The sequence below is a fragment of the Pseudopipra pipra genome, chromosome 3, assembly GCF_036250125.1.
Source record: "Pseudopipra pipra isolate bDixPip1 chromosome 3, bDixPip1.hap1, whole genome shotgun sequence".
NCBI classification, from domain to species: domain Eukaryota; kingdom Metazoa; phylum Chordata; class Aves; order Passeriformes; family Pipridae; genus Pseudopipra; species Pseudopipra pipra.
This window is the reverse complement of record NC_087551.1, coordinates 100,789,726-100,805,856: the sequence shown is the minus strand read 5'-3', so window position 1 is coordinate 100,805,856 and position 16,131 is coordinate 100,789,726. Positions and strand designations below refer to the sequence as shown.

Here is a 16,131-nt window from a genome sequence, read left to right as displayed (position 1 = left end):
GGTGTCCTAAAGGAAGGGTAATGCTTGTGTTAGCAAGATTCCCTGCAGCCTGAGTAAAGGTGATGTTTCAGCCTGTTTTTCATTTCTTTATGCCATCAAAGAGCACAAAAACGTATGAGGATATGAGACTGACTTATGTTAGTCTTTTATAATAAATTTCATACACACAATTCTTCCGTGTTTCTCATTTTTAAAATCTCATTTGAAAAGCTGTCATTTCCAGTGTTTAAAGGGTGAAATACTGTGTATTTACGCATTTGATTTGTATGTGCTTGGATTCCAGCAGCACAGTAATTATTTCCTTTTAGAGTTATCTGGAAAATCTGCCACAGTGTTGCATGTTGGGAAGGTGGCTTTTGTGTCTGGAAATAGAAGAAAGCATTAAAAAAAAGGCAACAATCTTTTTCATTGTATGATGAAAAGTATGAATCTTATGTAAGTCATTACTATCTTTACTTATTGAAAATAAAACAAGAAAAGAAGGTCTTCTCAGTTATGCTAGTATTTGTTGACTAGTTTTTATATCTATTCATTAAAAAATCACTGCTCACACAATAAAAGAAACAGGGGAAGAGCTATGGAAAAGATTATGATGGTTAGAAAATTTAGTGTGTAATAATGTTTTTCGTATGTAGTTAAAAACTACGAGATTCTGAGAGTACATAAAATATTTGCAGATTTGAGTTATCAGGACCTCTGCAGTCAGTGTTGGTGCTGTTGAGAGAAGCTACGTTTTTGTAGATTAACAAATTTCTGCAGTCTTTCCAAAACAGTGTGATAAGGTTTGTGATAAGGTACCTCTGCTTCAGCTCAAGATGCAAGAGCCTTACAAAAACAGGTAAATCTCTCTGCAAACATTGCCTTCACCTGACCATTTGTGCTCTTTATGTCTTTTCATAGTTTTTGGTGTGTTCTTAGTTTTATAAAATACAAGCATTTGCTGCCTGAGAATGTTGTGAGATTTCCAAGCTTGGAATTTAGGATTGTGAATGAAAAACTGGTTTGTGGACTGGGAATTGGCTTGCTTTGGTGGGAGAGAAAAATAACAACATTAATCCTTACTGGAAAGGGGATTGGTTTCCAAATGGATTCCTGGTTGTAATTGAAATTTTTGGTGTAGATTGTGAAAATACTGCTGTGTCAAAGAACAAAGTAAATGTGTTAATTGAGCAATTAAGCAACGTTTATATATAGGATGCTCTTGAATGGTACTGGTTTTGCACTGTATTTACAAAATTTGGCTGGGATTAAGTTCTTATCCTTTATTTTCTTCAAGGATAAGCCATTGAGAGTTTTCGTTTATTCTAGGGCTGTTTGAAAACTGTATGAATATATATTTCAGGAGCTTTTTCCATGGGAGGGGCCAGAATAGAGTTACTTCTCTAGCTAGAGACTGTGTCTCAGAGTCTTGGTTCAAAGTCCTTATGATCATTTAAAAGAAATCTGAAGCATTGGAAGAAATCACTCATTGGTGACCACCACATATATGGACTTTGAGTACAGTGCTTAATTTGCATAACATGATAACATGAATTTTATTTAATAAAAAGGTGTATTGCAGCTGTGCTCAGTTTACGTTGACTTACTGTCACGAGTGAAAGTATCATGAACAAGCTTCAGCCTAATTTCAGGTGTGTTCTGTGTTCTTGAGGGGAAGAAATAAAGCAAAGTTTCCAAAAGTCATAACAGCACCCTTTTTTACTTACCTTTGTTTCTGGATTGGGGGGGGGGGGGAAGGGGGGGTTGTGGTTTTGGATGATGATGGTTGTCCCTAAACCATTCTTTCATAAAGCTCTCCAGTGATGTTGATCTTTTGGGTGCTCTAAGAAGCTTGCCTGAAAAGGGGCAAATAAAAAGCAAATATATGAGGATATAAAATTCACAATTATAGTATTTCATTTTGTGATTCTTGTTTTTATAAAATAGACTTATTAATTCTAAGAAGGGGATATTATATGACAGCGAAGCATAGGGGGTAAGGAATACTAACATTGTCAGAGAGAGTTTACCCCTGCAAATCTGTTTTCATTTTATAGAAGTAATATTGACGTGGAGCTTGTAAACACATCTCTAGATGTATATATTGGCATCAGGTGTTTTGCTGTTAGTCAAAGATTTAAGTTGCCTCTAGGGATTGAGCTCTGCATAAAGGCAGAAGCTGCACTGTTGCTAACTGGGATTTCTGGAGCAGGATGCTTATCTACAGTGCAGCAGGGCTGCCTTTGCCTTTTGGAAATATGTCCAAAGGGAACATCAAGGGACGAATCTTACTTTGAGGAAGAAGCAATGCTGAATGCTCTTTTACTTTTCACACTAGCTAAAAAGTAATTGGTGACATTTTGATAGCAACTGCAGAGTATAATTCACTTGCTGAGACATTTGTAGTCATGTTTTGTGGATGTTTTTTAGTACAGTTTTCAGTTGAGTATTTGGTGTGGAAACTAGCATAGGAATTTAAGGTACAGCTACAGAAAGAAGCTGTGACACTGCACAGGAAAATCAGAAAATGGCTGTGATGGCAGTGGAGCTATGGCAAGTCGCATTTCCTGAATTTCTGTTGTCAAATGTAAAAAATGATGGGAGGAATACAGGTGTATGTCAATATCTAATGTCATTTTAGGTGCTTGAGAAGATCTGAGACACCTGCATAGGGCTGTATGATGCTGCTGCAGGCCACAAGGGAGGTGGGCTGTTCTGGATGGCAGCTGTATGCCAGGCAAGATGCTGACTTTCCTGCTATTTTTGTGTCTGAAATGGCAGTAGGAGCCAGTGTGCCTGCAATGAGTCACTAAAAGCAGTGTTTCTTTTCAAAGCTTTCATTTTTGGTGTACTTTAGTGGTTTTTTTGTTGTAAGTTTCCAACCTCTCAATTGGCTCTTCCTTCTGCTGAAAAAGAATGAAGACAAGTATATGACACCACTGTTGTGCTGCTTACCCTTTGATGGTAATTTAACTGTACGGTAAATGTGACAGACCTTTTGTGGTCTTAGTTTATTTATAGCTTTCTTGTGGGAGAGACTGGCTGTTTGGTCAGTGCCTGGGAAAACTGCTGCTGGGCTTCACATCTAGATTTAGATCTAGGTTTATTTTTTTTACTGGTTTTAGGTGTCTGTTTTAAATAATGTCTGAATTATAGTTTCATATAGTTTGTACTTTCTTTTGTCACTAGACATTCCTATGTGCCTGAATTTCATTTGCACGTATCCAGAGCTGCTGTCATCTTAGCTGAGGTGTTAACTGGCATTTTTGTGAACAAGGCATTTCTGTATATAGGTCATCTGATGGCTGCAGTGCTGTAGGGAGCTCAGGTTGTATCTAACATATCCCTGACAACATTGTGTTTGACTATACATAATTACTTGGTAAAGCAGAAAGGATAGTGTGATACTGTTACGGACTATGTAAGCAGTTTAAAGAGGAGCTAGATTATGTGTTTTAAATCTCTAAATCTGGACGCATGGTGCTAAGGATGGTGAAGTTCCTGCTGGCTTCCTCGTGTCTGTTTTTGTTCCACTGCAGTTGGAAGTGCAGAAAAACTCATTGGCTGCTTTGATGTGAGAGTAAAAGTAAGAAATTCGTCCGGGAAAGCCACTTTGGCTTCTGCCTGGTAGAGAATAGCCTAAGCAGTAGGCTTTAGCTAACACTGAAGTGGAGTTTTTCCTCTCCTGTTACACTGCTGTCATACAAGAAAAAGCCAGAGAGAGTGATCATGTCAGTGACTGGTGAGGAGAAAGGTGTGTGGGGGGGTGGTCTTGTATTCAGCCCCACAGCCTGTTCTGCATCCAACGAAACTTAATTTAGGTGTAGTGCATGATTCAGCTTCTGCAGCCGTATGTGTAGAAATTTGGCACAGTAATACTACTGGTGCTCTGAACTCATTAGCACACAGGTTTTTAGAAAGTCTGAAATGGTTCTTAATGGTCTGCCTTAACCAAGAAAAACTTCTCCTGTTTTGAATATTAGAGGTTAAAAACATAATCAGTCAACAGAAGCCATGTTAAGTTTCACTAGCAAGTTAACAACATGCCATCACATGCAGGCATGTCTGGATAAAGTTGATGATCACTGATTTAGTAAATGGTGTTTCTCAGAGTTCCATATGGCTGCAATTTAGATAGAATCACTGTATTTTATAATGCTGATTAGTCTCAATGTTTTGCTTATGTACACAAAGGATAAGGGTTATATTGTAAATAACTAGTATATATAAAGTATGTAATATATTCAGATATTCCTATAATGCAGAAACATTTGTGCAAATGAAAGACTACTATGCATTACCTTCAAAATATTTAGACAGTACAGTGTCAGGGGAGGTTTAGGTTTGATATTAGAGAAAGGTTCTTCCCCCAGCGGGTTGTTGGGCACCGAACATGCTCCCCAGGGCAGTGGTCACAGCACCAAGCCTGACAGAGCTCTAGAAGCATTTGGATGATACTCTGAGGCACATGGTGTGACTCTTGGGGATGGTTCTGTGCAGGAGTAAGTGTTGGATTCAATGATCCTGATGGGTTCCTTTCAAGTTGGCATATTCTTTGAAGTTAGAATAATTTCTGTAATTTTCTAAGAACTAGAAAGATTAAGACTTTTCATGGTAACGTAGTGCATTTTAATGCCCGTGTCTCCACAGCGTTTTGTTGAGGAGAATGGCAGGTATTTGTACCCAGTCAGTAACTTACTGGCATATAGAGTTTGTGCTTTTTCATGTCAAATGTCAGAGATGTTATTTATTCTTTTCTGGTTTTTTTCCTTTCTTGAAATACAGATAAGCTGTGCTACATAGAAGCATTTTAAATACCCTGTGAAGATGGCAAGTCTGATGAGTCAGAGTCTATTGACCTATGTAGAAGAAGGAAATGTTCCTGCTCTGAAAGCACTTCTTGAGAAATGCAGGGATGTTGATGAGAGAAATGAGGTAAGATGATTTTTTAAAAATATTAGTTTCATATGGCAGCTTATTAGTTAAAGAATGAATAATTAGTGAGATCACAGTGGTTATTTAACATACACATTTCAGGGTTTTTTCAACTGATTGCTTACCTTTACATAGCCTAAGTGCTGTGTATTCAGTCTTTGTCAGCACCTTGGCATCTTTATGTTTTCTGAGTGTTCTTCTCAGCTGGAAAACACAGCTCCCTCCTTTGTCAGCCAAGTTTATACCTGTATTTCTGCAGCTAGGAATTGTTTCTTAGTTCACAGATCCAACTGCATATGCATTCTTGCCCTGTTCATTTTGGGGTGAAACCTGGGATGATGATGAACCTTCTCCTACATCCTGATTTTCAGCCAAGAGATACTTTGTTATACAATCTAAATGGGATCATATATTGCAACTTAATCTGAGCAGATGCTCATCTAGATGAAATTATATGTATCCAAAACATAAGTCTAAAGGTAACCAGTAGGATTAAATGACTTTACCAGGAGGACACAGGAAGTCTTGATGCACAGGAGGGAGTTTATATGTGGATTATTCAGAATCTGTTATCTTGACGTGCTGTTAAGTTTTCTGCATGTTATTTCATCTTCTGTAGTAGAATATTTGGTTTCTAAGCATCTGGACTTTCATCTGGATGTATAGCTTGTATTATCAATTTTTATTTTAGTTCTGATTTCCTAAGTAGTGTTGTAGAACTGGAACATGGTTGACTTACGTACTGTATTCAGAGAATTGGCTTCATAGAAAAATTCGGGATAGATGTGGTCTTTGGAGGTCCTTGGGCTCAGTCTCTTAATTGCAGGACTAACTTCATTGTTGCATTGGGTTAGCTTCCTCAGGGACTTTACAAGCAAAATTTGAAAGTTCTCAAAAGGATGGAGAACCTGCAGCATCTCTGAGCAATGCTCCAGTGCTTAACCACTCTGTTTGAAAACGTTTTCCTTATGTTTTATTGACTCTCCTTTGCTGCATCTTGAGACTGTTACTTCTTTTCTCCTTGTTGTGAGTCTCTGAGGAGAATCTGCCTTTGTTTTCAAAGATTTCCCTTCTGTCTAGGTGGTGTAAGACTGATGTTGATGCCCCCTTGCTGTTCTGTTTTTCCAGACTGAACAAATCCAGCTCTCAGTTCCCGCTTGCATGTCTTGTGCTCCAGTCTCATAACTGGGTGACCCCATTGCTGGACTTGGCAGTTTGTCAGTCTGTCTGTTTTTGGGAGACTGTCTGTTGGGAGAGAGCACTGTGTTCTGGATTCAGCCTCACCAGTGTTGAGTGGAGGGCCAGCTGTGCTGTTGGTAGTGCAGCCCAGTGTTTGATTTGCCCGTGTTGCTGACAGGGTGCAGAGCAGGGTCATGGCCCTCTTGTTCATCGGGACCCCATGCCTGGTTCTGCAGGCAGCTCCCCAGGCAGGCAGTCCCCAGCCAGTGCTGTTCCATGGGGTCAGTCTGTTCCAATCTCTGAATTTGCCTTTGTTGCACTACAGGGAAGTCATCAGCCCATTTTTCCAGCCTGTTGAACTTCCTCTGAGCAATATCCCCACCCTCTGGCATATCAGCTGTTCCCTATAGCTTGGAGCAGTGCATAGAGTTGTTTTCTGTTTCATGGTGCTGGGGGTTGAAGAAGATCTGACAGCGTTAGCCCTTAATCAAGCCCTCTCAAAAGAGCACCAGTTACTGTGAGCAGTTGGCTCTGACATTGGGTCTGACAGGCCAGGTACTTTTTTCTCACCTAGTACTGTACAGAAAACTGGCTTTCCAACTTTTTAATGTTTTTAATAAATAAGTCTTGTAAAATGCATGTTCTTTTGCATTATTTTTTAAATCTGCATAAGGTGGAAAGAATATTTTTTTTGAAAAGAAGTCTAATAGCATATATTAGTCAAACTAAAAAGCATCATGCAAATGTGAAAACAGTGTACAGAATTTAGCCTTACTGTAGTTATTAGATCTGGTTTCAATTAAGAGGGTTTTCTTTCATTATTGGCACATTCATTCCATGCTGTGGATGCACATATGCTGAGGTATTTGAGATGGGGGAATTTTTAAGTTTCAGAGCATACACATGAACCTCACCACCTGGCATGCAGTGTATCTGAGAAGGGGAATAGTCTGTTCCCTCTACTGGTAATTCTTTTCAACAACATGGCTGAAATTAGACAGATTGTGTTGATTTTATCAAGTGTCACTGCCTTCACCTTCTTTTCTAAATTTTTTTCTCTTCTTAGTGGGACTAAATTTGTCCTGGCTTTCAATAACTGCCTTTTTTGCAGAGGTCATTTCCCCTGATACCTAATGTTTTCAGTCTTCTAATATGTTGCATTGGAGAAGGTTGTTTCTGGAGACAGACATTGGTGGTTTGCATCAGTTTTAAACCCACTGGAGAGGACTGTTCCTATGTATCAATGACAGGAGTTTTGTTTAAGCGTTAGCTCTTCCTTGGAATTCAGAGGCTTTGAGTGCAATTCTCTTTCCAGTTTTGGGTCTGCCAAGGCATCTTTTCTTCTTGGGTAAAAAGAAAATACCGAAACGGGAGTGTCATTGGAGGTCTAAAAAGGTTGCTGGTGAGACAAGTTTTGCTAGTGCCAGGACCTCCCAAGCTGCAGTGACTTGTCCAATGGTAGGATCACTCACATTCTTGCCAACCCTTTTTATCTTGATGTGGTCAGTTGCCAGAAAAACTAGGATGTCCCAGTCAGTTTGTGTGTGGATGAGTTTTTTTGTATTAACACCAGCAGTTTCAGTTAAGTGGAGCAAGTCTGTCTCTCTGCCTTTTCCCTACACATCCTTTTCCCTTGTGTGATTTCTTTACTTTCATACCAGATACATGGATTACTTAACAGCTAATGATAGATGCTTGCCTGGTGTGATACACTTTGATCCTAACAGCCTCCACTTTCCTTTGATGTGCTTTTCTTTCTGCTCTTGATAATGAAGTACCTTCTGCATGTTCAATTCTGAATCTTCTGTTCTCTCACAAACTGTGAGAGAGCACTAATCTGTAAGGTAACACCACTAATTGATTTCCCTAAAAAGATACAGGTGTGCCCCTTTATAATTTGGTTATTCCAATACTTAGACTGAGCTGTGATATACAAATAGACAGTACTTGGTGTGCTTGTGAGAAATATGGGTATTTAGTTTTTGTGGAGTGTCTAAACTCTTGGGCAACTTTTGGGAATTAATCTGGATGTCACAGGTGTAGTAATTATGTTTTGTTTTTCTGTTGATAAAATCTTCATGATGGTTGCTAAAGCATTATACTTTTATTTGAGAGTCTTCTAACGAAAAGGGAAGGATGTTTTCAACCCTTCAGAAAAGTTTTACATCTGTCTTAGAAAACCAAAGCCAGTCTGCAGCTGTGTGACACTTCTTACAGGAGAGAATAATTTTCCCATCCACAGCCTCCTCTTGCCCAGACATGCTTTTCTTCAGTTTATATTATTCTTTTGTTTTATCCACCCGTAGAAGACAATCAGAGTGATAACAACAGTAACTATTCAGAAGGAGGTGAGAAGAATGATCATGCTACAATAGGGATTTTTGTGTGCTAAAGCACTGCTTGGAAGGGATCTCTGGAGTTTGTCTGTGTCCTGAGGTGGGTTGGTTGGAGCCAGCTGGAATCGGCTGTTTGGTACAGGGCAATCCCAGGCTCTCTTTACAGAGATTCTGTGAACTCCCTCTGGATATCAAAACCTGGTATTCCTCTGTGGATACCAAAACCTGACACCTACTCAGTACAGTAAGGTTCCTGTCTGCCCAGCATGTCAAGGTCCCTCTGGATGGCAGCACAACCATCTGGTGCATCAGCCACTCTTCCCAACTCTGTATAGGCTGTGAAGGTGCAGGTGCATTCTGTCCCACTGCCCAGGTCCTTAATGAAGGGGCTAAACAGGATTCCAGTATTGATCCCCTCACTAGTGACTGGCCTCCGGCTGGACTTTGTACCTCTGATTCCAATGCTCTGAGCTCAGCAGTTCAGCCAGTTTCAGTCCAACTCACTGTCCATTTATCTAGGCTGTATTTCATTACCCTGTGTGGATGTTATGGGAGACAGTGTCTAAATCCTTGCTGGATATGTCATAAGCAGTGCCTCAGCTCTTCATTCACTGACCAGTGATGTCATCACAGAAGGCATTCAGAGTGGTCAGGCATGATTTCCGAAATCACTTGGAATGTGTATTCTCAAAATATTAACTTCATAATAAGAGCTTATCTTAAAGAACAAAAGTTATGACTGTTCTCTCCTCCAGAGAGAGCTGTTCTTTTCTAAAAAGTAGTATTTGCCTTCCTCTTTATTTTTATTTTTATAGGATTTTATTTTTTTTGTGGTCAGACCTAAAACCCACTGCTTGTTTGATACATGTACTTTAGGATCTAGAAGCAATGATATATGCAAAATACAGTTATAACAGCATAAACTTAAATGAGAGCTTAGTTTTTCTCTGTGAAAAATTGCTGTGTTAGATACTGCATTATATCCTGTCATGATTAATACTGTTGGTTATCTGTAATGTCACAGGGAAGATTCTGTGAAGACTAGGGAATAGCTGATGGACCAGAAAGCTTTTTTCAAAGATGCCATGCGTTTCTGTGATTTTTTGTGTGTGTAGAGTAGAAAGAGTCATCAAATGTCTTTATTAATCATACTGTTAACTGTTTCAATAGTGAAGATTAGTGATATTACTATATTCTGATTCTCCATTGATTTTTATTCTTTTCAGGGAAATTGCTGGTATATAACTCCTAACATGTGAGTTTTACATTATTTAGAGACGAGATAATTGAAGTTTTCTCTATGTTAGAGGGAGAAAACAGAAGACAGGCCAGGAAGAATTATCTTCATTTATTAAACTTGTTGAAATTAACAAATTTACTGTAAAATTTAGCAAGTTTTACAGTTGCTCTGCATGATGAAAAGTATCTCAGAAGTTTGCTGACACAGAAGTAGGCTGATGGAAGGATGACAGATTGTAACTGACTTTTAAAACACCTCTGAAGGCAAATAAACAGGATTTTCTGTCTTTCATCTTCCTTGAGATGAGACTGTTAAGAACCTGCGTTGCACAGGACAGAAATGATGTCTGTATTTTGTATAGTCAGACAGGAGTGGGGTATATAACTTGGCTACTTTTTCCAATGCTTCAGCAGCTGTTCCTCTGAATCAGTGTGCATGTTTTAATGGCCATTGTGGTTCCTATGGTGGATTTATTTATTAATTTCTTAACAATGTGACTGAGTTACTTCAAGTTGTAAAGATATAACAGACTGTATTAAAGATGTCTTCAGTGAGCAAATAATTCAGAAAGGCAGATGTTCAGTAATGTAACTTTTTTCTTTTGGTAGCCATTTTTACTGTCTGAAATATGTGAGGGGCTTTGTTTTTGTCTGTGTTTTTTTTGGTTGGTTGATTTTTTGGATTTGGGGGTTTTTGGTTTTTTTTTGAGTTGCCTATGTGACAGGGTTTAATACCATGTTTTTCATTTTTATTGTGAGTTTACTGCATGGTTTGAAAACCAGTCGTTCTTACTACATCTCACTGGCAATTAAAAACTGGAACCAACGTTCCTCTGTAGTTTCTGGGTTTTTTTATTGTGTGTGTATGTGTGGCATTTGTATCACTTTCCAGTGCATCATTTTTCCTGTCACTTTGATTTCAGAATGGCCAGACTCCACTCATGTTGGCTGCTGAGCAAGGCAATTTAGAAATTGTCCAGGAGCTTCTCAAGAAAGGAGCTAACTGCAACTTGGAAGATGCAGTAAGTATTAGTGCTTTATATGGTAGAATGTAACAGTGGAGGACCAAGACATTTCAAGAGGCAGGCAAAGAAAGGGAATTTAGGTTAGTATTGGGGGCAGGAAGAAGAGTAACAGGTGGAAAAGGATGACATATAAGAGAAATTTTATCCAAAATTCCTGGGCTTTTGTATTCCTCTGGGTCCTCATAAAGAGTAGGGATATTCAAGTTGTTTTAAATGTCTGAGCATCTCTGCTGAATGCTGCTGCTGTTTCTTCTGGGAGATTAGTACTGGGAAGCTATAATATAATAGGTTAGGCAGGAGTAGAGAAATACAGCATCAAAGATGAGGTCCAAGTGATTTTGCTCATCTCAGTGATGTTGAGGTGTGTCAGTGGGTTTGGGGGTTTTCTGTTTGTTTGGAATTTTTTTTTCTTGGTTTTGGTGTTTTTTTCAGTAAATACTGAAGGAGAATTTAGGTTAAAGGATTATTTCAGGTGAAAGCCAGAATGGTGGCACAGAAGGGTTTCAAATTTATGAATTGTCTTCATGCCTTTGAGAAAGAGGTTGACTGTAGATGAAAGATGCCCAAAAGGGGTGAATAGGTCAAAGATGTTAAAAAGTTTTGGAAGGTCTATATATTCCAATGAAGACTGATAAACACAAAAAGGATATTGTTTGTGTTTTTTCAGTTCTGCACTTAGTTTACTTATAGCAGTGTGACCATCCAGGAAGGGTCTGGTATGAAATCTATCATTTAAAATAAAATAAAAAAGGAAACAACAAAAATAAACCAAAAAAAACCAGTCTCTCTTTTTTGAGACATTTTATTACAATTGCTATAAATGTCACAGTTTCTATAGTTCTAAGAAGAACATCTACCTTATAAACTGTTGCTATAATTATAAGCATATAAAACAGTAGTCCACACCTGTATGTGGTTGGAGTATTAGGTGGAAAATTAGTGTAATGCAAGAGGAAATGTATCTCCTTAAGTGATCATAAATCTAAAAAGCTGTGGTCCAGATTCTCCTTCACGTTAGTCCCTTGAGTGCTGTCGCATCACAGACAGACCGCCAACGTTTTCTGTGCTCTTGGTTACCATCTCATCCCCTCTCAGCAGTTTGCAAGGTCTTGACCTCATTCTCTAATCCTTTTTAGGTGTTGCTTCCTGTACAAAATTATTAAGATAACCTGCAGTGAACTGAGGAATGGAAAGGGGTGGATATTGGGTAGGAGAGCAGATAATTGGGGGGGAGGTTTGGAGGAGTTGTTCTGTATTTCCATATGTATATGGTACATACACTGGTACACCATGAGTTTATTAGTACTTTTTTTTTAACAAGACAGTTATTTTAAGGTCTTGTGTATTTCCTGTTGTGGATTAAACATTTGAAAAACAAGTTTAATTGTATTGAAATACTGAATATTACTTCAAAATGTTTTTTTTTATTTTTTGTAGGATAACTGGACAGCTCTTATTTCAGCAGCTAAAGAAGGGCATACAGCTATTGTAGCAGAGCTACTCAATTATAATGTCAGTTTGGAGCATCGGGATTTGGTATGTGTTGTGCTATGGTAAAAATAAAATAGTTTTTAGTAAGAAGAACAATTTCATGAATTGGAGATTTCCAGTTCCGGAAAACAAAGGAATGTTCTTTGATTCTTAAATTATGTACTCAGTGCTGCTGAAGTGAAAAAGAATCTATAGTTAAATATTGTTTTTTACCATTGTAAAGTAGTTGCTTTAGTGTCAATAAAGTCAACTGGTTTTCTAGGTCTGCTTTTTTCCTCTTAATTTGCTTTGGAAAAAAGCTAAACTGAAGAACAGTTTGATTTTTGGGTGTGTTTTGTGTGGGCAAGTTGTTTTGCAGGATTGTGGCTTTTTGTTGGGTTTTTTTTGTCTGTTTTTTTGGTGGTAGTGGCTTTTTTTAAAAAGTATTCTGGTAAGATAAATGTCATCTTTCCCAGAGGATGCCTGGGAAAAGTAATTACTTTTTCTCTGGACAGCTGTGATTGTTCATACAACAGTCCTTGTTTTCAATATCTTGATGTTTCTGTTCATTCATCTTACCAAATTTTTGTATGGGAAAGTGGCTGCTACAGTCCAGTCCACCTAAAGAATTGCAAAAGCTGCTTATGTGATTCTCAGGTTAGATCCCTCTGAAGAGCTAAAACTGTCTCCACTGACAGAATATGGAATTAGTACCTGCAAGGACTAATTTTGCTCTGCTTAAGTTAGAGTGTGGAAAACCACTAGAGGAGAGTTCAAGTGCTTCCTTTAATTGAAGTTCCACTCTGTCTGAAGGCTGAGGCATCTTCACTAATCCAGCTTTTTCATTTAATGTTAAGCACATTCACATGGCCAGTGCTTGATTTTTAGGCCTGTATCAGTCAGAGGGATCTTTTAACCTCCCCAGAAGTTTATTCTAAAGAAATAAATAAAAATTGTGGTTACAGTTATCAGAGGCGTACTGTTATTTTAAAATTAATTTTGATTACCTGACCTGTCAAATGCCTTAGGCAGTGAAACCTCATGGTCTGCTAGTTTACAAAGGTAAATAAACACATCAATGCACTTTGAAATTAATTGCTTTTATTATTGCCTGTTACAGCAATCAAAAATAAACTTTTCATGTTAATTGATTTGGATTCTATACTTTTGTTTTAACTTAGTGGTGTGTTTCTTGTTTGTTTGGTTGTTTTTTTTTTTAATACAGTGGTGGGATTTGTGTGCATTTGAAATCTGAATTCAGTGTTAAGCAACATGGAGAACATGATGTTTTCTGAAGTTTTGCATGCAGCAGGAAATTAGTCCTTTCACAGATGTACTTATTGCTTATTGTACATAAATAGGAGGATTCCAATATTGTGTAGTCAATCCTTACTATGGTTTAGATTTGCAAAAGAGTCTTAGGACAAATAGAAAATGAAATAAAAGTAATTACTTACATTATTTTTCAGTTTTTACATTTCTTTGATTTGTGCTTGCCAGGGAGGATGGACTGCCCTGATGTGGGCATCATACAAGGGCCGTACTGAAGTAGCTAAACTGCTGCTTGAGAAAGGAGCAAATCCAAACATCACAGGAATGGTAAGTTTTAGTCTTAAATGATCCCTCCTCCCAAATGTTTAAAGTCCTGAATTGTACACTCGTCTTATTGTCTTGATTAAACATTTTGCATTTTTTTGCAATATGACATTAATCACTGTACTTCATAAAGCTGCTTTAATAATCTATGTGATAGCCACTTGGTTTTTTATTAATTTTGAATTTTATTAGTTGAAGCAAATGAATGTATAGCTCATAATAAGATTCAGATTATCAGGACAGGAAATAATAGAAAAGATATGTAGTGTATCTAATACTACTTATATAACAACTGTCATTTTTCTGCATCTGTAGAAGTTAATTGAATAACTAACGTGTGCAATTTAGAGGCTTAGATTATATAAATGTGTACTATACTTGCTAGAGAATTAAAAAACCCAAATATTTTGAGATTTAGTTAATTTTATAAGCACATTCTATAAAAGCATAGGCATGTTGAAGCTTGACTGAACAATTTGTTTATCCTGTCAGTTCTCTGGTGTTTGAGGCAACAGTGAGCAATCATAAAAGAGCATCAGTGGCCAGAACAACCTTTCTGATGGTTGATTTCTGGTTTGCATGGTGTGACTCCACTGCAGTCCTGATTGCTTAGGGATATTGCATAGCTGTCTCTTGCTTCCTTCCTACAGTACAAATGTTCGTATTAAGAGGAGGATGTGAATTGATAAACCTCGCTTAAGGAGTTTTAAAACAAAACAGATTCAAGTGTACATTTTTCTAGGTATCATCTAGACAATGTACTCGGTAACAATTGTTGATATGTAGCTACATTTTTTTCTGTATATTCATTCTTCTGTGGGTTTAACTTCTCTTGGAGCATTATTTTGTTTGTGGAAAATAAATAATTCAGACTATAATTATTTATTTGGTTTTTTTAATTCTAAGCAATACAGTGTTTATCCAATTATTTGGGCAGCAGGACGAGGCCACGCAGATATAGTACATCTCTTACTGCAACATGGAGCTAAAGTGAACTGCTCTGACAAAGTAAGTTATATCTAAATGACATTTAGTTTCTGTAGTGCTTGATAAATTTCTTGTAAAATACGAGGTTTTGATTGGAAAAACATTTGCTGTTATGTTTTGGCCATGAAATGAGAATTAGTTGTTATGCTTGAAAGAGGTTTTGCCATAGTATGCTGAAGATGGTTGTTAATGTTTATTTCAGTGGAGCACACTTCTATTTTTTGAGCTATTGGAAACCTTGCTATCCTAGGTTGTGGAGAAAAGTAATTCTTACAGCTATCATCTACAAAAGAAAAGTTGAAATGACTTTTCAAATGTTTGTGTTAAGTCACAAGACCAAATTCTATCTTTGTAAAGTATAGGATTATCTTTGTAAAGTATAGGATAAATACTAGATTGTAGAGGATACAAAATTCAGAGAGTAACATGATAAAATGTTGTAAATGTTTTTTCAGTATGGAACCACCCCACTGGTTTGGGCAGCGAGGAAAGGTCATTTGGAGTGTGTGAAATACTTGCTGCAGATGGGAGCTGATGTTGATCAAGAAGGAGCTGTAAGTAACTGTTAATTTTCCAGTGATGAGATGTGGGTACATACCTCCGTGTGGCCTGTTTTATTTTATAATACAAATATCAAGAAATACATGAAATGATGAAATGTTAGTGTTACTTTGAGTGTGTTACTTTCCAGCTATTTGAAGACTTCATGTGCAAATTATTGAAACTTCTTTGTGCCTTTTAATAAAACTATAATGTAACTAGGGAGTTGTAATGACAGTGGGCACACTAGTATATTAAGTGTAAATTTTAGTGAACATAATGAATTTAGGTAATTGTAATCTGAAGGTTAACACTATCAAAATTCAATCTGTATCCAAGCCCCATTTGTCAAATATCTTTTTCCTCAGTGCTATTTGAAAAGTAAATCAAACACAAAGTATCTTTTGGAAATAGTAATGGTGACTGGGCCTTTTCAGAAGCTGAAATTTTATCAGGACTTTTCAGCTGCATATTGTTTTTAAATAAAACAGATTACATTTAAGTTGCTTATCAAAATAAAAGTGGAAAATTGGAAAAACTTCTGGTCTTCATATGATTATTTCTGAAGTTCTTCAAAAAACCTCTTCAATACTATGTTCCCATGCGACAAGAAAATTATTTTATCATATGTGTGACATTCAGGAGTTAGAATAAACTGGTCTGAGCTTTACTGTTTGCATTTGAAGTGTTCTCTACTATTGTACTTAGTTTATTTCTTTTTTTAAAAAAAGCGTTACAGGTGCACTTTAAAACACAAAACTGAAGTAGCATTTGGATGGTGAAGAGAGTAACATCTGACTAATCTTTTGTTACTTAAACTGCTGATATAATGATGATCCACTGTA

General features: G+C 37.3%; 1 protein-coding gene across 5 annotated transcripts in view; it reads left to right on the top strand.

Moving 5' to 3' along the window:
* The window catches only part of KIDINS220 (kinase D interacting substrate 220), a 77,736-nt gene that overhangs the window by 2,951 nt on the left and 58,654 nt on the right, over nucleotides 1–16,131 (top strand). For all 5 annotated transcript variants that reach the window (XM_064650486.1, XM_064650485.1, XM_064650484.1 and 2 more), the window contains exons 2-7: nucleotides 4,765–4,914; nucleotides 10,592–10,690; nucleotides 12,131–12,229; nucleotides 13,664–13,762; nucleotides 14,666–14,767; nucleotides 15,202–15,300. In XM_064650486.1, the coding sequence (XP_064506556.1) occupies nucleotides 4,807–4,914; nucleotides 10,592–10,690; nucleotides 12,131–12,229; nucleotides 13,664–13,762; nucleotides 14,666–14,767; nucleotides 15,202–15,300 (606 nt within the window). In that variant the 5' untranslated portion in view covers nucleotides 4,765–4,806. The remainder of the gene's footprint in view (nucleotides 1–4,764; nucleotides 4,915–10,591; nucleotides 10,691–12,130; nucleotides 12,230–13,663; nucleotides 13,763–14,665; nucleotides 14,768–15,201; nucleotides 15,301–16,131) is intronic.